Below are 23,495 nucleotides of genomic sequence, written 5' to 3'. Positions count from 1 at the left end.
TCTTTAAGGATTATGTATCTTGTTCTTTTTCTTTTTAATGTGTGTTTAGGATTTTTTTTTAATATTTGTTTTTATATATGTGAGTACTGTTGCTGACTTCAGACACAGCAGAGGAAGGCATCGGATCCGATTACAGATGGCTGTGAGCCACCATGTGGGTGCTGGGAATTGAACTCAGGACCTCTGGAAGAGCAACCAGTGCTCTTAACTGCTGAGCCATCTCTCCAGTCCTGTGTTTAGGATTTTTTTAAAAAAAGATTTATTTATTTAATTTATATAAGTACACTGTAGCTGTGCATTGGATCTCATTACAGATGGCTGCGAGCCGCCGTGTGGTTTTTTTGGGACTTGAACTCAGGACCTCTGGAAGAACAGTTGGTGCTCTTAACCTCAGAGCCATCTCTCCAGCCCCAGATCTTTCTGTTTATTCTAAGGAAAACAGACAGGGGGAAGGGAAGGTTGGATGTTGGGGGAGGGGGGAGGTCTAAGCTTCAGGTAAACATGAGCAAAGTCGTAGCCTTCATGACTGAGGTCAGACTTGTGGGTACTTAGATGCTGCGTGAGCGTAGTGGATTCTCAATGGCAGCCTGTTAATCTATCCATGAGAACTGCTAATTTCTATGCTTGAGTTTTATGTTTGTTTATACAAGTAATTGTCAAGCTGATGTTTCTGTATCACACTTAGGGGCCATGAGAGCCTTATGCATAATCTCTCTAATAAAGTCTCCAGGGCGACACGTCCTTATAAATTCATAAGTGATACCATTCAGTTTGTAGCCTGGTAGCATGAAAGAGATCCTTATGGGTAGACAGGGGTCTTTGAATTTTTTTTTTCATGGTTTCTTTTGGCTCAGGGGTTTGAGGTTAAAGGACATCTTGGTAGGGCAGACATGGCGTCAGAAATGTAAGGCAGCTAATCATGTTGTGTCCCGCATCAGAGCACAGAAGAGATGTATGCGGTATCTTTTTATTCAGTCTGGGACCCCAGTCCACCACATAGCACTGCTTCCACTCAGTGTGTGTGTGTGTGTTTGTGTGTTAGTGTTATGTACCGTGTACACATTGGCCTGTGTGTAGATGCCTGAGGTTGATGTTAGATATCTTTACTCCATCATTTTCCACTTTACGGAACCTGAACTTCCCCATCCGACTAGTCTGGTCTAGCAGGCAGTGCGCTCCAGGGATGTCTCTTCTTCCTCTAGCTTTGGGGTTCTAGGCAAGCACTTTCTTTAAACATCATTTCTGGGCGTCTGAATTCAGGTCCTGATAGTCACGTGGCAGGTATTCAACCAACTGAGGCATCTTCCTAGAACCCTACATCAGTTTTCATAAGCTATCCAGGCGCTCATGGACCGACCAGTGTCTGGATGGTCTTATTCTCCAAGCGGTGGCAGAGCACAGAGGTGGTGATTGGAGTCTTCCTCATGCCCTCCACGTCCATCCCCCTGTGGTAGCGATGCTTGTAATCCACTTGTGAAGGTGGGCAACTTTTCAAAGGCAGCTGACAGCCACTGATTTGGTCCTTTTTAACTTTCATAGAGCCCCTCAGGGCAATTCAAATGACTCTTTGAAAAGCATCAATTTGTCTCAGGTTGAAGGGAAATAGAAAAATAAAACATTTCCCCATGGAACTGCATGAGTGATATTGGCACTGAGGTCTCTGTTACTGGTGTCATAACATTCTGAGGACAGAGCGAGATGACTTAACTCTGGACTTGGACTTACATACTTACATTCAGAATAAGGCACTTGGAGCCTGCCTTATTCTGAAGCGTCGCGGTCTCAGATCTGTGCTGCTATTTCTCGATTGGCTGTGTGGAGTAGTGGGGGGAAAGAAAGGCTGTTGTGTGTTTTGAAATGGAGGGAGTTAGGACAACCCTCTCTTGGCTTTAAGCCTGACTGGCCAAGATGGTTCTCTTTGACAAGTGACCAAATTGCCCGTCTCACATAGCTCAGCGTAACAAATTCACGCACCCATTGTTACTGTGTGCATGGTTCGGTTTCCTTATAGAAATAAGACAGAATACAGAACACTGCTCGATCCCCACCCTTGGAATAGTATGACCTCGGTGAGGAGCCTGGGATCCCGTGAAACCCCAAGCAAGATTCCACAGATGGGTAGAGATGATAGAGGCTTGGGTTCTGGAGAACATTAGTTCTTTGGGTGTTGCCGGGCTCTGCTGTGAGATCTTTGGCTTGACATTCTGACGTCTGTCAGGGTCTTGACATTCTGACGTCTGTCAGGGTCTTGACATTCCGACGTCTGTCAGGGATTTGCCACATGGTCGTCAGGGTTGTAGACAGCGGAGTTAAACTTCTAGTGATGGAGAAGCAGGTGCTCTGAGGACTGTTGCGTTGTGGCGAGCATCTTCTTTAAGTTCCTTAGATTTAGAGGTGTTGGAGAGATTTGGTTCCACTAATCCTACATGTCACACACCTGTGTGGTGGGAGGTAGCATCGTATTTTCCAAGAATTCAGGTAAATGCTGTGAGCAACGAGAAGCAACCATTCTTAAATCTGCCAGGACAGTCCTGTCCCCGAAGAACAGGGAGTAAGAATAATTGTCACAGTGGTACGTGGGCAGGAGGATTTCAGCTCTTCAGATTTTCCAGGCAGAGAGTCCACTCCAGCGGTCAACACTGGCTGATTTTCAGATTTTATCACAGGACGCCATGGAAGTATAGAAAGCGATTCAGAAATGAAGTAGGTCGTTTTTACATCACGTTCTCTTCATGCCCCTATTAAAATTGCATAAGTAAAAATGGTCACCGGAGTGCATTGCTATGGTTCACTTTGAAGGCAGATCTTTCAGAAGACAGGGCTACGCGCCATGTCTCTCTGGCTAATGTAGAGCTCAGGGATCGGGCTGGGCTCTGATCTGTTTCTGCTCTGCAGTGACTGCCCTCTCACGGGCAAGTGATTTATTTTTGAAACTTAATTAAAAAGTCATTTCAACGAGATGTAATTCGAGTCCCTTACGTCCCACTCATTTGCTTTGTATAATTTGCTGGGCTGCGCTGTTGATTCCTGTTTTAGAACCCGTTTGTCCCTTGAAACCTGTTCTCTCTAGCTGTCATCCCCAATCTGCTACATCACAGGATGACTCCCTGTTTAACATTTGGGGAACTGCCAGATCGTTTCTATTTTATTCTCACCAGCTATGCACAAACCTTCCAGTGTCTTCTGATCCTTCGGATCCATGTGAATGCGTCTAATGAAGCTGAGTACCTTCCGTGTGTCTATCAGCCTTTTGTACATAATCTCCTAGAGGACATAAACAAAATATATCTTATTTTAGTGAACTTTTTGTTGTTGTTTAATCATCTTTAGGATGGTAATAAAACTAGTGCTTTCCTTGTGGAGTTACTGTAAGAGTTTGGAGATGTGATATATGTGAGATGCTCAGAGCATTGGCCAGCGTAGGGAGGGTCCTTTACTCTTGGCTGTGGTTATTACAATAGTGTCTTGTGGTTAATGCTTCCTACTGCTCCCAATTTCTCCAGTGAGAATTTGAAAACTACACTTCAGTTCCTAGTTCTACCAATCCTGTCTTCACCCCATGTGTTCAATTGCTCAATTACGTGTTCCAAGACCGTATTGAACATCTATCATGCGTCATCATCTTATTGATAGAATCTAAAAATATGAGTCAGCTAAGTAAATCTCCCCCTCCAGCAAGCCTTTAGACAGAGATACCAGAAAGGCAGTTAGACAGTGATATGTTCATTTATGTAGACATATGGATACTGGGCCTCGAGAGTAGGTGGAGGGCTATGAAAGGCTTTGTAGGCAAGCTGAAGGGTAAGTAGGAGTTTATTTTGTACACAGCGGCCTCAGTGTCGTGGATAGAAATTGTTCAAATGCTTAGCCATTGGAAAGCAAATATTCAGGTAAAGCCAGACCGCCAGGGGTCTCACCCGCTGGTCGTGGAGACTAGAAGCTCAGGCTTGGCCGCTTCCCCTGATTGGATCTGAAAGTCACATAGGCAGGCGTTATCCTCACCTTTGCCTCACGGAGACAACATGATTGAACAGCACTAAATAATCAGAGTGACCCAGAGGGGTGTTGGTACGCAACCTGGAGCTCAACCTATGCCAGTGTCATCAGGGCCATGCCTGTCTGCAGAGTCATCCTCAGTGTCAACAGAAAGACCACCATCTCCAGAAAGAGATCGCAGCTGACTAAGGACTATCAGGAAAAGTAGGGTCAGGAAATCGGTCTCTCTTAGGTTCCGGGAATCGGGGGATCGGTATGTAGTAGGTAACGCCTTCTCTTTGGAGGTGGAGGAGGATGACCGCTGTACCTTTCTGAAGTTGTGGGTAGTGGGTGATGGCAAGTTCACGGTGATTCAGTAGGCGATTGATTACCCAGAGGCCTTTGGTATAAGCAAGAAAAATAATCTACATATCCATTCCAAACCTTGGTCTAGTTCCTTTTAACTTTGAGATCCTGAATAACCTAGAGCTTTCCCACACGTGGAATAAAACAGTATGTTCGTCAGTTCAAAATGCGATACAGCAGAAGGAGCCAGAGTTAAAAGCAAACAGAGTTTTCACACATCTCCATTCCTTATTCTATTTGGGTCTTCCATAGTGGAGAGACCCATTCATGAGTATGGAATCAGCTGTTTATAGTCAGACACACTCTACAGCTTCCGGAAACGCCATTCCTGGATTTGCATTTGTTTGGGGCCTTGTTTTATATAGCTACTGCTATAGAGAAATATTAATAGCCTCACTTCACACAAACACAAGTAGTTTCGAGAACACTCATGTTGAGGACTGAAAGTGTTTGTGGTTTTTAGGTATTGTAAGTTGATTTGGCTACTAAATGTTTTGTATTGCAGGGAAGGTATAGAAGTGTAGAGTTAGAGTTTAAGTGTTCCGTATGTCCTCTTCCTCTTCCTCTTCTTCATCTCCTGTTTTTTCAAGACAGGCTTTCTCTGTGTAGCCCAGGCTGTCCTGGAACTAGCTCTCTATAGACCAGGCTGGGATTGAACTCAGAGATCTGCCTATGTCTGCCTCCCAAGCACTGGGATTAGAGGTGTGCCCTACCACCAGCCAGCTCTACATGGCTTCTTAATTTCTACCTGTACCCTGCTTACTGTTCTTCTCTGGGGGTGTCCCTTTACTTTGAGTAGAATCCAGAGGTCTTACCTCCAATGGGAAAGCACTTGATGTTTCTGGGCTAGGCTAACAAATAGAACTGTCTCCTGAATTACCATGTGGACGCCATGTCTCTGTGTGACCACAGAGGCTTTATCTTGTTCCTGTTTAAGTTGGTGAAGATGATTTTCATCGCCAGTAACAACTAACTTGCTCTAGGAGTTCTCAACCTGTGGGTCTCAACTCCCTTGGGAGTCACATATCTGATATCCTGCATATCAGATACTTACATTATGATTCATAATTATAGCAAAATTAGTTATGAATTAACAATGAAGCAATTTTATGGTTGGCGTCACCATAATATGAGGAACTGTGTTAAAGGGTCGCAGCGTTAGGGAGGTTGAGAACCACTGGGTACATCTAAGTCAGCAAAGAAGGGGTTGGGGAGGGAGGGAAGGAAGAGGAAAGGGAAGGGGAGAGGAATTGACTACAGCCTAGAGAACGGGCAGATTTTACTGTGAGAGGTTATTTGCTGATGTTAGTGCTTTCATGAAATGGGTGTGTGTGTGGATTTGAAAGAAGGAGGGGAGAGATGAGTGTGGGGACCTCACACTCATAGTAGGGTTAGCCATAGCAGTCGTGTACTGAGAGCTGGGCAGTGTATGCCACCCTGAACAGATCATCCATGCCTGTGGGGACATAACTGTGGAGGTTGTGTACCAAGTGAGAGCTGGGCTGCGTGTGCAACCCTTCTGGACTGACTTGAACAGATGACCTCATGTAACCTTTCACTTTAATGATTTTGTTTTCCTTTGAGGACCCAGAAGTTTGGATGGTCCTGTTTTATTTATTTAGCTGATAGTAGGGGACTTGGGCTTTTCCTCTGTGGTTGCCATTTTCATACTGAGCCACCACTCAGGGTACATTTGAGGGTTGTGAGGATGGAGATCCTTTCTCTTCACAATGCTCTGTGTTCTCTTTTTGATTTGAATTGGGCCGAACTCTGCTATTTCTTTATCCATTCGCTGGCTGTTTTTAGGTCACCTACGACTTGCTTGGCTTAGACACCAGGTTCTGAGAGGATTATAAAAGGAAGAAAATGCAGGGGCCTCGCCCTGACAGAGATCAGGAACGAGAGCCACCTAGTCAGAGAGCAGCTCACTGTGACTTGCTTTAGTAAGTTTAAATATTCCGGGACGCCAGACTTTATGGCAGCTGTCTTTCGGGAGAGACAGATGCACTTTGAAAAATTCACTATAAAATACATTTTGAAAGCGTCTTCTATGTTTTCTTGTCATTTTGATTTCAAAATTGCTCCATTGAGGGGGAAAAAAAAAAACGTGGCCATAAAAATCAGTTTAAAGTTCGGTGAAGGAACAAGTTACTAAAATAAAGTGAATTAAACAAATAAAGGCTCCAGCAGGGAGACAAGTTCGCCGTGCTAGTCTGACCAGAGTTCGACCCCCAGGACCTAAAAATCCCACAGTGATCTGAACAGGTCAGCCCCGGAAGAGCCACGACAATGGGACGGATGTGACCTTCAAAGGAAGATCTTTAAGAGGATTAAAATTCGCCATTTAAAATACCACTCGATTTTGAGAAAACATTCAAGTAATGACATTTTAAAAATTGTTTCTCTAATTTTCTCTTGGGGAAAATAGATGTTTTAATTCCCCCGCTATCAGGACTCTTTCAGCTCGCCAAGGCTGATCAGCTACAGACCCCCCATCTCCCGAGATTAGCATAAATGAGCAACCACCCAGGAGATGGCGAAGTGGGCGAGCTTACCCGAAGAAAGAGAAGAAAGCAGACTGTCTTCTCTCTATGAAAGATAGCCGCTGACGTGTAGGAAGGAGAGAGAGTCGATGAGTTAAAATTTTCTTATTCTCTTCCGTCGTCTAGGTAGAAATTCAAAAACACGTGCTTCTCCCTCTCTCTTGTCTTTGCGAGTGATTGATATTGATTTGCCAGCTTGACAAGATTGAGAAGCACCTCAGATACAGACCGTCGGCCATTCAGCCGGGGAATGTGGAGATTAGATTAATGGGGCGTGACGATGCACCCTAAATATGAGTGAGACCATGCTGCTGGCCAGAGGCCTGGGCGGAATAAAGAGAGCAGCTTACCACGTTCACCTCTCAACTTCCTGAGTGCAGACTGGAGACCAACTTCCTACTTACCACCGTAGCTTCCTTAGCGACGAATTTATACCCTTGAAATGTAAACCCAGACCAACCTTCCTTCTTAAAACAACTTCACTAAGTCCTTTTTGTCAAGTAGTTTTCCCAGCAGTCCATAAAGTCACAAAGGCATTGACTCTTCTCTTTGAGATGAAAATATATACAAGTTAAAAAAAAAACCAACCAAACAAACCACAAAACCTATTTAGATAGGAATGTCCCTTCCCCAAGAAGTTGACAGTTAAACAGACAGAGACTTGAGAGCATTTCAGGTCTAGATTATGGGATAAGGTGTGGACAACCTGTTCCGTTATTTGCTCTTATTTTAGTTGAGCGAGGTCTGACCGCCCACTGTTAATGGAGCTAAACTGTAGTCCAGTCCCAGGTTAATGTGTCTGTAGTATCAACGATTTATTTACCTACCACATTAAATCCTCTTAGAACTTTGTCGACGAAAAAAACACAGTCTTAGAGAAATTAATTTATAAAGCATTATACACAACAAATATGACAGACCAGGAGAAAACCGAGTGAGTATGGTGTGAGCAGGTAGTTAACCTCAGAGAGACTGTAATGGGAATTTGGCGTGTGAAGGTGTTCTAATCTGACCAGGCACAAGGAGGGAGCCCAACAGCACAGACGCTGAGCCTCAAGTCCTCTGCCCGGCCGTGAGCCCACTGTTGGGATCAGAGATTGGTAGGATCCGGATTCAGAGCAGCTCTTACCCTGCCATAGGCGTGTAGACAGCTGTGGCCACCTTGGAGAGCCGTTTGCTAACTTACAGGGTCGTTACAGTGTGCTCTTTAGAGCTCAGTCCTCTGTTAAGCCAGACAGGAAGGAGACTGGCCAGAAGGAAAAATGGCGCCACTCTCCCCACTACCTTTTTTGTTTTGGGGAAATGCAGCATTTTTTTTTTCCATGAAAATACGCATGCCAACATGTAGGGGGTATTACTTTTTAAAGCAGATTAATAAGTATTTTTAAAACTTACTAATTTTAATTAATGAACTCTCAGCAGATATAATTAACATAAAAGATCTTTGAGTTCCTTTTGTTGGTCTTAAGTCTGGATGAAGGCCACAATGTGTTGGAAACTGTTGTATCGTGTGTGCAGGGCAAGGAAGTATTGTAGTTTAGCTATAATGAACATTGTAATTAACCCAGTGACCATTGTGTAGGTTATAGATCCCATTCTGTCAACATGGAAAGGTGAAATAAATTGTGATTTAAACTAAAATTAAACTGTATGTGTGTATGTATCTGAACCATATAGCACATTTACAAGGTACTATTTACTCAAGGGTTAGATGGAATGGATTTTTAAATAATACTCATATTTGTGTCTATAAATATATAGTAAATTTAAATATTTATATGTAAATTTTAAAAATTAGGTTTTAGTAACCTCGTATTGAATTTTTTTTAAATCTAATTTTTTTTTTTTTTTTTTTTTTTTTTAATGAGACAAGGTCTCACTGTGTAGTCCTGGCGGACCTAGAACTTACTTTGTAGACTGGCCTCTAACACACAGAGGTCCTCCCCGCTCTGCCCTCTGAGTGATGGGATTAAAGTCAGTGCTATCAAGACCGGTTTGCCCTCAATCTGACTTCAAGGCCGAGACCAGAGGGCTGATGAGATGCACTGCCGTCTAGGGGTCTAGCTTGGTCTTACAACCTTCACATAGGTGGTGTAAAGGTGTGGTTTCTTAGGGAAGAAAAGAAGAACAATCTTTAAAAAGTAATAAAACAAGTCGAATCCATAGGACTTGGTGTTTCAGAATGTAAAATGTCACTGGCGTGCTATTTAGAGCTCACTGGAATTTTACCTGTGATCCTCACAGTGTTTAGGCTATGTGGCGTCTGTTATTAGCCGTACTTAGCACTTAAATGGTACTTGATTCGAATCTTTGGGCAGAAGTGTTTTTATTACTTTAGATTTTAAGATTTAGAGAGAATCAAATGCCTTTAGGATATCAAAGTTGTATTTCTAGAGTTGTCTGAAAGGAGATTACTGGAAAAATTCTTTTGGTATTTTGGTTCCAGCTTTTGTGTGTGTGTGTGTGTGTGTGTGTGTGTGTGTGTATGTGTCTGTGTATGTGTGTATGTGTGTCAGTGTGTGTGTGTATGTGTGTGTATGTGTGTGTGTATGTGTGAGTGTATGTGTGTGTATGTATGTGTGTATGTGTGTGTGTATGTGTGAGTGTATGTGTGTGTATGTATGTGTGTATGTGTGAGTGTATGTGTGTGTGTATGTGTGAGTGTATGTGTGTGTATGTATGTGTGTGTATGTGTGTGTATGTATGTATGTGTGTATGTGTGTATGTGTGTGTGTTTGTGTGTATATGTGTGTATGTGTGTGTGTGTGTGTGTGTGTGTGTGTGTCAAAGGGACCTACAACTTGTAAAACCTTGTAGCACATGATTCTTCATGCAATGGGGAAAGTTTGAATCTGTGCTCTCAGGAAAAAAAAATGCTAATTTGCTCCTAAACCTGTTACAGATACCTTGCACAAGGCAAATGGAAGGTACAAGTCATAATTGCCTCTTAATATCATCGGAGATTTAATAGTCTCCCCTGGCTTTAACTTCCGTAAAGGAAATATGCATAAAACATTTTTACTGCTTACAAGTTAGCTCTTGATCAGACAGGCAAGTCAGCCAGTGCATTGAATTGGTAGAAGCTTCAATGAATGTCTGTCGAGCAGTGAGGCACAGGCTTCCAGACAATATTCAAAACGGGTCACTCGCTGTTGGATCGCAGAATTTTAAAGTGGTACTTGTAAGTCATCTGTTTGACTGAGTGAGTGGACTTCACTAGACACAAGTAGACTTTGCTCCCAGCTGCCCTGGGAGAGACATTTCCCCCCTTCCTCTCAGGTGTGGCATATATGTCTGCTTAGGTGAAATTATCTTATGTGGCATGGACTTACATGCAATTATGAGTACTTTGAAGATACACTCAGCCAACTCTCTTTTTCTCTCCGTGGCCAAGAGCCTGTTTGAAATCCACCATCTTGCCTTCACTTCGTAGACCACCTCCCATGGTCTGCAGAGTCGCGCGCTCCCGCTTTACCTGGAAGGAAGTTGAGCTAAGAGCATTTGTGAGCCTTCTCTGTCAGTAGTGGGTAGGTTTGCACTTCAGAATGTGAGCTCAGATCACTGAAGGGATTAACTTCGCTTTCGAGTTCTACAGCCCTAACATCCACTCTTGTTTAACAGCCCATCACCACAGCCCCTGACTTCTCAAAACTCTTTTCTTGCTGTAGCTGTGCACACGTTGTCTTTTTCCTGTTGAGATAGGGTCTTTTTTTTTTTTTTTTTGGTTCTTTTTTTTTTCTGGAGCTGGGGGACCAAACCCAGGGCCTTGCGCTTCCTAGGCAAGCGCTCTACCACTGAGCTAAATCCCCAACCCCGTGCACGAGTTGTCTTTCAACTGACCGTGGCTGTCCGTGATGTCTCAGAGCAGTCACACATTGCTCCCTCCACGGCCTCCTGCACAGACTCTTACGGGCTTTCACTGTGGCTCGTCACGGCACACTGGAATTTGTGTGCCTCTTTAGCATGCTCGCCATAAAGACAGTGGCTTTAATTTAGGGATGTGAGGACAGTTGAGAGGGAAGCTCCCCAGTGGATAGCTGCCTCGCTGACTAACGTGACCTAGATATTTGCTATGCCTTTGTTTGAGAGTTAGTAAGGATTTAAATTACTTGTTTTCCTTCTAGGAGGGCTTGGTGCCAGTGAATAGGAGATTCAATTTCCCTGAAATATTAGTCATTATGGTTTCTTATTTTCTGCTTTATATGCTAGAATTGTGAACTAAAGCGATAGGGAACACGGGAGAACAAACCTAAATCAGTTCTATTTTCCTTTTCTCATGAGTTATATTATTTTGACCACATCTGTTGCTTTGTATTAAAAATCATTTGTTAGTTATATGGATGGTAGAGTGAATCTCTTTAATTTTGAAAAAGGCCTTTGGGCTCAAACCAGCATAATTACTATTTGGCAACAAAAAAATGGAAGATCCCATCTCTAAGTTGTTTTGAATATTCGAGCTAAAGGGAGATCTTATGTTTAGCATTTTAGATCATCTTTTTGTTTAGTTCGAGTTATAGTAATTTTGTCACTCTGGAAGAATAGCATGATTTTAATTGAGATAATCTTTTTTTCCTGTGTGTAGAATTTCTGTGAAGAACCAGCCAAGCACTTGGCCACACGGCATTACCATTTTTAATGAATCCTAATGCCTTGATTTCAATGATACAAGCTTGGAAATTTTGTAAAGATACATATTTCTATGAAAATAATGTTTGGACTTTATTTACCTAGTTATCCATGTTTTAAAAAGAGGCCTTTTTATTTTCTCCATGGGATTTATCCTTGAGAGCTGCCATTGTAGCCATCAGAACCCCTCATGTGCGTTTTCCCTGAAGACTGGTTTAGACTTCCCTAGCTTGAACAGCATTTTCCTAGGAATTCTGCACAGGGAATCATTCTTAGAACTGGTTCGAAGGTGTGCGGTCATGAGTCAGTTCGCTCAAATCAATGTCTTTTCTTTGGCAATTTAGAGTCATGGAAGTTTTACCCAGTTCTCATGTTTCTCACCTCAGATTTCTTTCCCAAGGTCTGCTGGGATATTTTATTCACCTTGCTAAAGGCCACTGGATGTTAGTCTTAAACCTGAGATGTGTATGTATGTGTGTGTGTGTGTGTATGTATGTATGTATGTGTGTGTGTGTGTGTATGTATGTATGTATGCATGTGTATGTGTATATGTATGTATGTATGTGTATGTATGTGTGTATGTGTATATGTATGTGTGTATGTATGTATGTGTGTATGTGTGTGTGTATGTATATATGTGTATATGTATGTATGTATGTGTGTGTGTATGTATGTATGTATGTGTGTTTGTGTGTGTGTGTATGTATGTGTGTGTGTGTGTATGTATGAAGGGGTGCTCACTGTGGAGCTGTTTCTGAGTGTACCAGGCTGTGTTGCTCAGGGTGGGTGTTCCTCAGAGAAGGAAGGACTACTGACCACATGTGTTATCATAGTCAGTGCCTGGGCCGAGCGAGGCTCAGTGGTAATTATGCCAGGTGTCTTCCATGATGGGGCAGCCACACTTGGATCTTTCTGGAGAAGCAAGAAAACCATTTAAAAGAGCCCTGTACGGAAGTTGGGGATTTAGTTCAGCGGTAGAGCGCTTGAAGGCCCTGGGTTTGGTCCCCAGCTCTGAAAAAAAAAAAAAAGAGCCCTGTATGACCAGTGTATTATATTATGCATTGTATTATAGGCAAATTTTGCTCTGTGTACGACATTTAAAGTGGGTTTTTCATTAAGCCATGTATGAAGGGAATGTGGGAGATACCATGCTTGTGTGTGTGTGTGTGTGTGTGTGTGTGTGTGTGTGTGTGTGTGTGTCTGCCTGTGGAAGCCAGAAGAATGTGTGAATTCTCTTGGAGCTGGAGTTACATGCAGTTGTGAGCAGCCTGGTGTGAGTTCTGGAAACTGATTCAGGTCTTATAGGAGAGCACCAAGCACTCTTACCAGCTGAAGTCATTTTTCTTGACCTGTCTTTGTGTTCTATAAGTATTCTGGAAGCTTCTTTACCTCTGTCTGGTCACTTGCGTTCATTGTTTTAGTGGCATAGATTCCTCTTGCCACCCACAGAAAGCCCGACCAGTTGAGATTTGAGGGGACCCATTAATTCCTTTGATTTCCAGAGACTGTAGACTCCCTTACACTCATTTAGTTATTGATTTGTAACTAACAATTAATTTCGATCAGTTTAATTTCTTGTTTACCATTTGTTGACTTACATTGTCATAGAAGTCAGTCATGGCCCGGCCTGTCCTTGGGAGAAAGAACTTATGGACTATGCCCCAGGAGCTGCTGCACTCAGGACAGTGAATAACCCAAGAAGCTCCCTCGGATTTGTCACTCTGTGCTCTACCCACCAGTGTCCCTGTAAATAAGTGACAGGGAGTTCCTTTCTGCTTTATGTGTATGTGTGGAAGTTTACATGCATATGTGAGTGTCACAGACATTCCCGAGGCCAGAAGAAGGCGCCGAATCTCTTGGAATTGGAGTTATGATGGCTGTTAGTCTCTAAGTAGGCACTAGGAACGGATGATCCTGGTCCTGTGCCAGAGTAGCCAGTGCTTTCCGCTACTGGGCCCTCTCTCTAGCTCCCTTTTCTTTAAAACAAAACAAAACAAACAACAACCAAAAAACTAGTTGTTTAGAGAGTAGGTTTTTTTTATTTAAAGATCTCACTTATTTTGGTAAGAAAAATAATTTAAAAAATTATTTTCGTTGGAAGTGGACCACTAGTGTTTGTGTCTTAAGTAGAGGGAGAAGAGGTTATTACTGTCACTGGTGATAACTCGTCCAGATTACTTTCATTGAGAAATTCCTCTGAAAGACAGAAAACTGAGTGTGGATATATATGACACTTTTGACAATCAGTTGTGACTCAGTGGGCGCTCGCCGAAGTTTATCCACATTTCAGGATAACTCACTTTTGATAGCATCGTGTGGAGAACTGGCTTCCAAGTTTGAAGCAGATAAATCACTGGGAAGCTGGATTTGTCTCCTTAGAGCCTCGTTCATGTTGAGATTAGAGGTTTCTGCCCCCGCACAAGGCTGGTAGGTGCTGGGAAATCCAATTTAAGGCAAGCACTCTGTCGACTACTGTACACCCAGACTCATTGTTTTTTTCCCTACACAGATTTTTTTTTTCCTTTTCACTAACTTGAAAGAAAAAACAAATCACCACTTTTGGCTTCTTATCGTTTTGTCTCATGTGCTAAGAATTGTGTACAAACAGAAGTGCCTGTGTACTGGTCCCCAGCACAGCCAATCTGGTCTCAGTTAAGACAGGAATGCAAAGGGATGTTCCTATAACCTGAAAATTAAATATTCATCCTTCTCTGCCCCTCTGAGGCGACCACACTTTCCCTATGCATAACGTGTGCACCATCTTTGTTGGTTTCCCAGGAGCTAGAGCACCAGAGGAGGCAGCTTCTGCAAGCCACTTCCCCTTTGCTGTGCTGCGGTTCCTCCATTCTCCATTGGCATGCGGGGCCACCGGGAGCCTCACCCTTCTGGGACATTTTGCTAGAGTTCTGCCACATTCAGAAAAAGTGTCTCAATTTAGATAAAATCGGTCCTTTATTCCCATTCACTGTTTCTCCTTTTAGCACCAGGAATTGCCTAAAATAAACAGCCCCTTTTCTGGAAGATTGCTAGTTAGTTCTGGTTTTGATTTGATGTGCGCATTTTTTTTTTTTTTTTCATTGCCACTCTCAAGAAGTGCGGCTTTGTTCTTCATTTGGATTGAATGATGTGCTTTTGAGAAAAGAGGGAGGGAGGAGAATATTTTCTAAAATGCCTGCAGGCCTTGACTCTGCTTCTTCCTCCCTTTACTTCTGCTCTTCAAGAGTTTCTCAGCAGGGGTCCTTCCCCCCCCCACCCCCCAACTCCAAGCTCACCCCAAGAGTAAAGTAAAATCCTACCCAGGATCAATGGCTGGCCTAAACAGGCTCTGAACTTTTGGATTCAGTTAACAGTGCTTTTGAAACCCAAGGATTAAAATCAACGTACTCGTTTATAAAAATCGTGATCATCTAAGTGAGCTTCGTACTCGGGATTTCCGGCCAAAGCAAGCAGGAGTTAAATTATTCAGTTACTCTGGCTGGCTCACCTTGTTTTGTGAGCCACAGTGTTGTGTGCTAAGATGTACCCGAGGCTGCTTGTTGGGGGCCGTGAAGGGAAGCGGAGAACAGGGGCCCGTACTGGCCTCTGCTCATCACCAGCGTTCGCAGATCTCTCAGTCGAATCCGCTGTTTCTTAGAGAGGAACACAAACACTCTCTGTAGTGGGGGCAGCAGAAGTAACCTCTGAACGAGACAAAGAGAAGGGAGTATAAAGGGCTGAATCTGAGGAGGCGAGTCGGACGCAGGCAGTCTTGTGGTCCTCTCAGGCAGTCTTGTGGTCCTCTCGTCCTCTTCCTGACCTTTGCCTTCTGTTCTCCGATTGGCTCCTCTCGCTTCACACTGGTCTTCTTTTCCGAGATCTGGCATACTTTTTTGCTTATGGTCCGTTGGAACGACAGCTGTTTAGTCTTATTTCCTCCTATGATACTACTGACTTAAGTCGGATCTCAGAGCCGTTGGCAATTGTTTCCGTTGACCGGTCTTTTGAGTTTTGTTGTAGATGGAGATGGCTAGTGAGAGGTGATCAGGTCTGGAGAGACAGTTTTCCTTGCAGCCGTCATTCCCCAGGATTGATTATACATCCTGATGGAATCTTGGGTAGTGTTTTCTTTCTTGTGTCATGTCTTGGTTAGGGTTTTACTATTGTGGACAGACACCATGACCAAGGCAACTCTTATAAGAACAACATTTAATTGGGGCTGGCTTACAGGTTCAGAGGTTCAGTCCATCATCATGAAGGCAGGAGCGTGGCAGCGTCCAGGCAGGCATGGTGCAGGAGGAGCTGAGTTCTACATCTTCATCTGAAGGCTGCTAGCACAATACTGGCTTCTAGGCAGCAAGGATGAGGGTCTCAAAGCCCACACCCACAGTGACACACCTACTCCAACAGGGTCACACCTGGGCTGAGCACACACAAACCATCACATTCATCCAGTCTGCTGTAGTGTTTTGTACTATTTCATCTAAAACATTTGTCTTACAATTGTAGTTTTTACCCTTTGTTCTCCTTGGTGTTCTATTAGTCTAACATTTGTGTGTTTGTTATTGTTGTAGTTTGTGTGTTTTTGAGATAGTGTCTCAGAAGTAATCCTCCTGTCTCTGCCTTCTGAGTGCTTGGATTACAGATGTGCATCACTGGCTGGCTCTCTTTTAAGTTCTTGATTTGCGTATTTACCTCACTTAGTTTCGGTTTTCTTCCCCCTTTACATGAATATTTAAAGTTAACATTTTCTGTGTTATTTTGGTACAAGTTTAGGCATTTCCCTAGTTGTTTACTGGAAATATCTCTTCTCCACTGTGACTCTTCAGTTCTTTAGGCTGTATAGAAGCTTGCCTCACTCAGTAGAGATTGTATTGGGTTTTGTAAAAATTCATTTCTAGTTCCTTCATTGTTAGAGAAAATGACTGGTATTACTTACTCTCACAGGTACTCTTAAAGAGTGGCCAGTAAACAAACAAACAAACAAACAAACAAACAAACAATTGGAAAAAGCATGTGGAGGGGAGGAAGTGCTGGGGAGGTGGCTCAGCGGTTAAGAGGCCTGACTGCTCTTCCAGAGGTCCTCAGTTCAATTTTCAGCAACCACATGGTGGCTCACAACCATCTGTAATGGGATCTGATGCCCTCTTCTGGCATGCAGGTGTATATGCATATAGAGAACTCATACATTAAACAAACAAACAAACAAACAAACAAACAGAAAAAGTGGCCAGTGGGTGCTTGAAAAAGATTTGTGACAACACAGTCATATCATGAAGTTACTTAGTCCTTATTTGCTTAGTCAGCGAATTTCCAGACGATACACTGTGTGTGTGTGTGTGTGTGTGTGTGTGTGTGTGTGTGTGAGTCACACTTTGGCAGTTGGTGCTTTGGCCTGCCCCGACTGTCCACCACTCTGCTGTCTTCTCTGTTGGCCACCATTAATGTCTCCAAGTTGATTTTAATTTTATGATTCAGCCTTTTAAATGCCTGATTCTGTTGCCCAAGTGACTTGGGAAAAACAACTCTTGATGCCTTTCGGTCTTAATCCTGCCTGTCTGAAGTAGGATTTAGTGGAGTTTCTGAATCATTTCTTAGCAGGACTATGTTATTAAGTTGGGTAAGCTCAGGACCTAGGATGTATGACTTTAGAGTCTGGGGAGATGACTCATAACCTTTTTTTTTTTTAAAAAACGTACAGAGTACAGTTTGAAGATCCACGAGCAGATGATTGAAATCTTAGGCACTTTAAAATCTGAGACATTTCGAGCGTCCACAGGATGGTAGAAAATCCAGCACTGACCTTATAGATCAGGCAGCAGTTAGTCACAAGCGAGCTGAAACGGCAATCGCTTCAGGCTATATACACAAAGTCTGCACAGAATGAAAATGAATTTGATGTTTAGAATTGGTTGCCATCTCTAAAACATCTCATCACCCCAGTTAAAATATTGTAGTGTTTGAAGAACAATCCAAAATTCTAAATACCCATCTTGTCCGGTACACTGCAGATTAGAGGAGCCCAATGTTCGTCAGGTGATGTATTTGACTTTGGATCCCCTGTGGCGACAGTAACATTCCCACGCTGAGAGGCTGAATGTCTAGATAAGAATATATTTAGGGGAGGGGGAGGGATTAGGGAGATGTTTGCCCGGGAAACCGGGAAAGGGAATAACATTCGAAATGTAAATAAGAAATACTCAAGTTAATAAAAAAAAAAGAATATATTTACACATCAATTAAATTTAGCTTAGAAAGAAAATTAGTGGGGACGTCGGTCATTCAGCATGTGAATAGTCTGCTGCTGTTGTTACCGGGGATCGAATACTAGACTTTGGACTTATTGGGCCCTGAGCTTTGTCTGAACACTCTAGATGTGAGTGTTCCCAGTGCCATCGAACTCTATACTTGAAAATAGGTTTAAGTGTGAAATTCATGCTGAATATCGTTGTCGGCTGACTTTTCTTTGGAAGACGGAAATGTCCATCCTAGATAGAGAGGGCACTGACCAACCAAAGAAAGGATTCCACCCAAGTGCAGCTTGCTGAGCCAGTGAGTTTTCTGAGGTGACTTACAGGAACCTGGGTAACTGACAGGCAGCTCTGATGTCAGGTTACCCATTATCCTGTGGACAGCTCGTAGCACAGAGAAGTCCTACCTTATCCAGCCATTTACTTTCTCAGTAGTGAGTAGACTTCTGGGGAGTGGATGAGTCTGACGGTCTCTTGGGACTCATGTTGCCCTCTCCCTGGGTCTCTTGAGGGTCATAGCTACTCTGCTTCACAATGGAGCTGTTCACCATCCAGCTGAGAGGAAATTACAACGGTATACCACAGCCAATAAGCACTATGCAGATGTTTCCCGTGGAAGGTGAAAGAGGATGTTCAGCCATTTACAAATGCAAATCTTGGCTCCGTGTGTGTGTGTGTGTGTGTGTGTGTGTGTGTGTGTGTGTGTGTGTGTGCGTGCACGTATGTTCATGTGTATCCACAGCACCTGCCTATCTGTGCTTGTGCCTAGAAGCCAGAGGTCACCTTTATGCATCTTTGTTCGTTGCTCTCCGGAATCTTATTTTGACACAGGCTCTCTCACTGCTCTTGGAGGTCACTGTTTTGACTAGGCTGACCATGGCCAGCATGCAGTGGGATCCTCATGCTTCCACTCTTGCTAGCAGTGGGGATGTACGTGCACACAGCCACACCCAGCTTCTGTGTGGGTGCTGAGATGCCAAACTCGGGTCCTCACGCTTGAACGACAAGCATCGTTCCAGCTTCAAAAACCATCTTAAGTCTTCAAGGATCCGATGTGAGGAGTAGGCAGAGCTGTCCGCATCAGTGTGTTGCCTTGTGTTTTCTTTCTGCTGTCATTCGTCTCTTACTTATTTTCTAACATAGAACTACTTGTTCTTACCAGGAAGGAAAAGCTGATGCGGTGTTCTCAATGCCGGATTGCCAAATACTGCAGCGCCAAGTGTCAGGTAAGGCTATTGAGCTGTTCAGTGAGCAAACGCTCGAAACCCCTCACCTGTGCATTTGTTCTCTGTTACACCTGCGGGTCTACGTCTCCTTTCCTCTCATCTCTTCTAAGAACAACAACAAAACTGATGTTTAAAAAAGATTTATTGTATATGAGTACATTGTAGTTGTCCTCAGACACACCAGAAGAGGGCATCGGATCCCATTACAGATGGTTGTGGGCCACCATGTGGTTGCTGGGATTTGAACTCAGGACCTCTGGAAGAGCAGTCGGTGTGCACTTAACCGCTGAGCCATCTCTCCAGCCCCGATTTTTTTTTAACTTATTATTTTTTGTTTAGTTTTAAATTTAGTTTTTGTATAGTTTGAATAGGCTTTGTCAAAGAAGAAGGGGATGGAAAGAGAGGCAGAGAGAGAGAGAGAGAGAGAGAGAGAGAGAGAGAGAGAGAGAGAGAGAGAGAGAAGCGCACTAGCTGCACATTAATCAAAGCCAGGTACTCATTGGCCATTTCTACCCCAACACAACCTCCTACTTGCCCCTTTAGCTATGAATCCAATGACTAGTTCACTGATGACATCAGTGCTTTTCTTATCCAGGCACCTACCAGTAGCTCCGCTGGGGACCAAGCCTTTACTTTAATATCCGTGCACATGGTGACACATTTCAGTTTGAAACCATCACACCATTCATTGTTAGGGTTTCTGTGCAGGCATATCTGAACATCATATGTGTTTATAAAAACAGATACAGGGGGGCTGGGGATTTAGCTCAGTGGTAGAGCGCTTACCTAGGAAGCGCAAGGCCCTGGGTTCGGTCCCCAGCTCCGAAAAAAAGAACCAAAAAAAAAAAAAAAAAAAAAAAAAAAAAAGAACCTGTATCAAAACAACCTGTATCTGTTTTTTTTTTTTTTTTTTTTTTTGGTTCTTTTTTTCGGAGCTGGGGACCGAACCCAGGGCCTTGCGCTTCCTAGGTAAGCGCTCTACCACTGAGCTAAATCCCCAGCCCCTTGATACAGGTTCTTCTAAGCCTTCATTTCCTTTTTCATATTTAGAGATTTTTTTGGTATCACCATATAATATATATATAATATATATATAATATATATAATATATTACCATGATCATAATTTCCTCATTAATGAATGTTTAGATTTCCTCCAAATTAGGTATTAATAATATATCTGACATCATTTTTATAGTCTTGTATACTTCTAAAATTTAATTTAATGATAAGTTTCTAATCATATTTTTTAGCAAAAACATATATGCATTTTGAATTTTTAAAGATAATGCCAAATTGCCTTCCTAAGGATTAAATTAATTTATAATGAATATGGTCGTTAATATCTTTGGAATTCTTTTAAGGATGTATAATTAACATTCAGCATGACCTTTTCTTCAAAGTTTTTGATTAATCATTTAATAAGAGGTATAATTATGCTCTAATGAATTGTATCATTAAAAAGTCTAATTGAAACTTTTGTGTCTGTGTGGTCCCATGCTCATTCTTATTTTGGGATATGCGTGTGCTCCCTTCTGTGTTTGTGTGCACAGACACTCATGTGGCATACAAACACTTACATGGGATGTGTGTATGTTTGCTTGTGTGTTTGTGTGCACCCTTGTATGTTTTTGTGCACAGACATTTGTGTGAGATACAAACACTTATGTGCGATGTGTGTGTGCTTTCTTGTGTGTTTGGGATGTGTGTGTGCTTGCTTGTATGTTTGTATGCACAGACACTCATGTGGGATACAATCACTTATATGGGATGTGTGTGTGTTTGCTTGTGTGTTCATGTGCACAGGCACTCATGTAGAGTTCTCCGTTTTTAATCTAGACCATTTTTCTCAGGAGTTTTTTTCTTTTGCTATCTCATTTTCTCCTTTGAAATTAGTTTCTTCAGGATGCAAACTGATTTTAATGGGAAAAATCCATGTTCAAAAATGTCAGAGCATCCAAGATTCAATGTACTTCTGCCACTTCCTAGTTAAGTAATTTCTTAGGAAACACAAAGTCAGGCCTCGGTTTCTGAGTCTGTACTGATGAGAGCCAATATCTGACAGACATCTGCTGTGTGCAGGCTCTGTTTATAAGAATCTTACGTAAATTAGCTACAGGTGACACGCTCAGCTGACCTGTAAGGAAACAGCTCAGAAAAGCAAGTAAATTGTTTTGTGCTTCATAATTGATACACTCTGGATTTTGGGAAGCAATGTACATAAAATTTCCAGATTTTATATTTACCTTGTAAATGTACATTTTATTCTTGCTGTAACTGTCTGGTTACATCTGCTTTTCTATTATCTACTGTTATTTGTCCTTTGTTTCCTGGCTGATTACTGTCACTGTGATTCCTGCCCAGAAAGATCTTTATCCCTTAGACTGCTCCACCTGCTTTCTGTTGTGTTCAAAAGATACCGAATGGAAACATTTTAAAGTCGAAATCAAGAGCTGAGGAGATGGTTCAGCCGGTAAAGTGTATGTGGGCAAGTGTGAGCACCTGAATTCAGACCATCAGATACGGAAGTGTGTATCTGTGACCTGAGTGGAGACGGACTTGGGAGTGGAGCGAGGCAGATCTCTGAAGCTCGTTGGCCATTCCAGTTTAGCTGGAATCCATGAACTTCAGGCTCAGAGAGGGACTGTGTCTCCAAAACTAAAGGTGGAAAGCAGTCAAGGAGAGACTGTCCATTTCAACCTTGGCCCTCTACACATATGTGTGCATACCTGCATTCATATCTTCACACACAGGCACATGTCTTACATAAGAACAATGTGTGTGCGCGCGCGCGTGCGCACACACACACACACACACACACACACAGAAATATAAAACTTCAACATAGTCCTGTTAATATATAAATGTTAAAAATATTTTTATTATTCATTTCATTTGTAACACCAAATATTTTGTCATAACGAGATCTCAGCTTTCTCCTATAAGACTATTAACAGTACAATAAAAAGCAGAGAGAGAGAGAGAGAGAGAGAGAGAGAGAGAGAGAGAGAGAGAACACGAATAAATGCATGCCTTTCCTCACAAGATAAATCACAGAAAATCTATTCTGGGTTATATTTCAGCCCATCCCTACCCCTGGTTAAATGGGCCCCACGTCTCTGCAAATGTCTGATCAGGTGCAGTGTGTATAGAAATGATGAATCAACATAGTATTTGACATACATCTTCTGGAAACTTCATTTGTAATCTCAGCGGCCCCAAGCCTTTATTTTTTCCTTTTCCCCATTTTTTTTCTTACAAATATATTTTCTCCGAGGCTACTTTGTTCAGTTGTAATAATACATAGAGAGAAGAAAAAAACCATTATCTGATTAGAAGGAGTGGAGGGAGTCAGCGTGTGGGTGTGCCACACTGATTCCTCGTAGCACATATGTTTTATTACATATTCACTGTAACATCAATAACAGTGTCATTGTTAGATACAATGTGCAAGGTAATGGGAAAATAGCCAGTGAGATGAAATATATGATGCCAGCTAGAATATATGTTTGTGTGCGTGTGGGGAGTTGCGTGGGTGTGGCGGGGGGAGGCAGAGATTGGCCGGAGCATATGCATTTAAACTGCTCCAGTTATCTGTCCCTTAAGGTACAGAGCTAAGCGCTGTAATTATCATGGATACCCATAAAGCTGGGCAGAATTAAACTGACAAACTGAACTATGAGGACGATGAGGAGTGCTGAACGGGAAGTAATGTGGAATGGAGACTGATGTAGGGAATGTGACTGTAGGAGGAAACGTTTATCTCAGAGGGGCATGACCTGCCAGTAGCTGAGCCTTTCGTATGTACCTATGGTATTAGCACATTGTCTTGAGAAAGGTTTGGGGGCCATTTTTCAGGCTGCAACGTACCCTTTCTGCTCAAAGGATGCTGTCACTGCCGTCAGCATTTACATCTGACTTTTAAACATAAAGCACAAGAACATTTTCATTATAGAAATTAAGGTACAGGGTTGAAACAACGGACAGTTTCTCCTTTTACTTCGGTTTTTAGAGACAATGTTTCTTTTTGTGAGTGCAGTAGGCTGTGTCTGTGTCCGAGGAATGAGTCAATGAGTCGGTCTGTCTGCCCACCACCCACGGCTGTGCACATAGTGTTGGTCCTGATCCTGACAAGATTTATTTTTTTCTCTGGTGGCTTTGAGCCCCTGCCTGCCTGATGGTGGGACATCCATCATATATTTCCTAGTGTGGGAACCCTTCTCCATATTGGCATAACGGACCATCCCAGGTGATTCGGAGACTGAAAAGGAGGGACAGGCTGTTTTCATATTAAGAACTGTTCAAAATGTAAAAACTGACCACAATATTGGTAGCAAGTGACCCAATCTCAAGCAAACCCTCTAAGTATTATTTTGCCTTTTCTGGACTTAGTTTGACTTCTGATATTTATGCTTCTATTCGAATTCTATTCGAACAAAGCATGTAACCAGATTCTAGATCACATTTCTGATTATGAGCTCGTGAAAGGCACTGGGTTTGCATAGAGAGGTTCTATTTCATATTAGCAATTAT

The 23,495-nt window shown here is 42.6% G+C and overlaps 1 protein-coding gene across 4 annotated transcripts in view; it reads left to right on the top strand.

Annotated features, from left to right (window-relative positions):
* The window catches only part of Smyd3 (SET and MYND domain containing 3), a 556,948-nt gene that overhangs the window by 78,183 nt on the left and 455,270 nt on the right, over window positions 1-23,495 (top strand). For 2 of the 4 annotated variants that reach the window (NM_001025762.1, XM_063272547.1), the window contains exon 2: window positions 18,900-18,963. In NM_001025762.1, the coding sequence (NP_001020933.1) occupies window positions 18,900-18,963 (64 nt within the window). Of the gene's footprint in view, window positions 1-15,968; window positions 17,523-18,449; window positions 18,792-18,899; window positions 18,964-23,495 lie in introns of those variants that run through there. The other 2 variants (XM_039090987.2, XM_039090988.2) reach the window with 2 other exon arrangements.

The sequence above is a fragment of the Rattus norvegicus genome, chromosome 13, assembly GCF_036323735.1.
Source record: "Rattus norvegicus strain BN/NHsdMcwi chromosome 13, GRCr8, whole genome shotgun sequence".
Taxonomy (NCBI): domain Eukaryota; kingdom Metazoa; phylum Chordata; class Mammalia; order Rodentia; family Muridae; genus Rattus; species Rattus norvegicus.
This window is presented reverse-complemented; position numbering and strand designations above follow the sequence as displayed.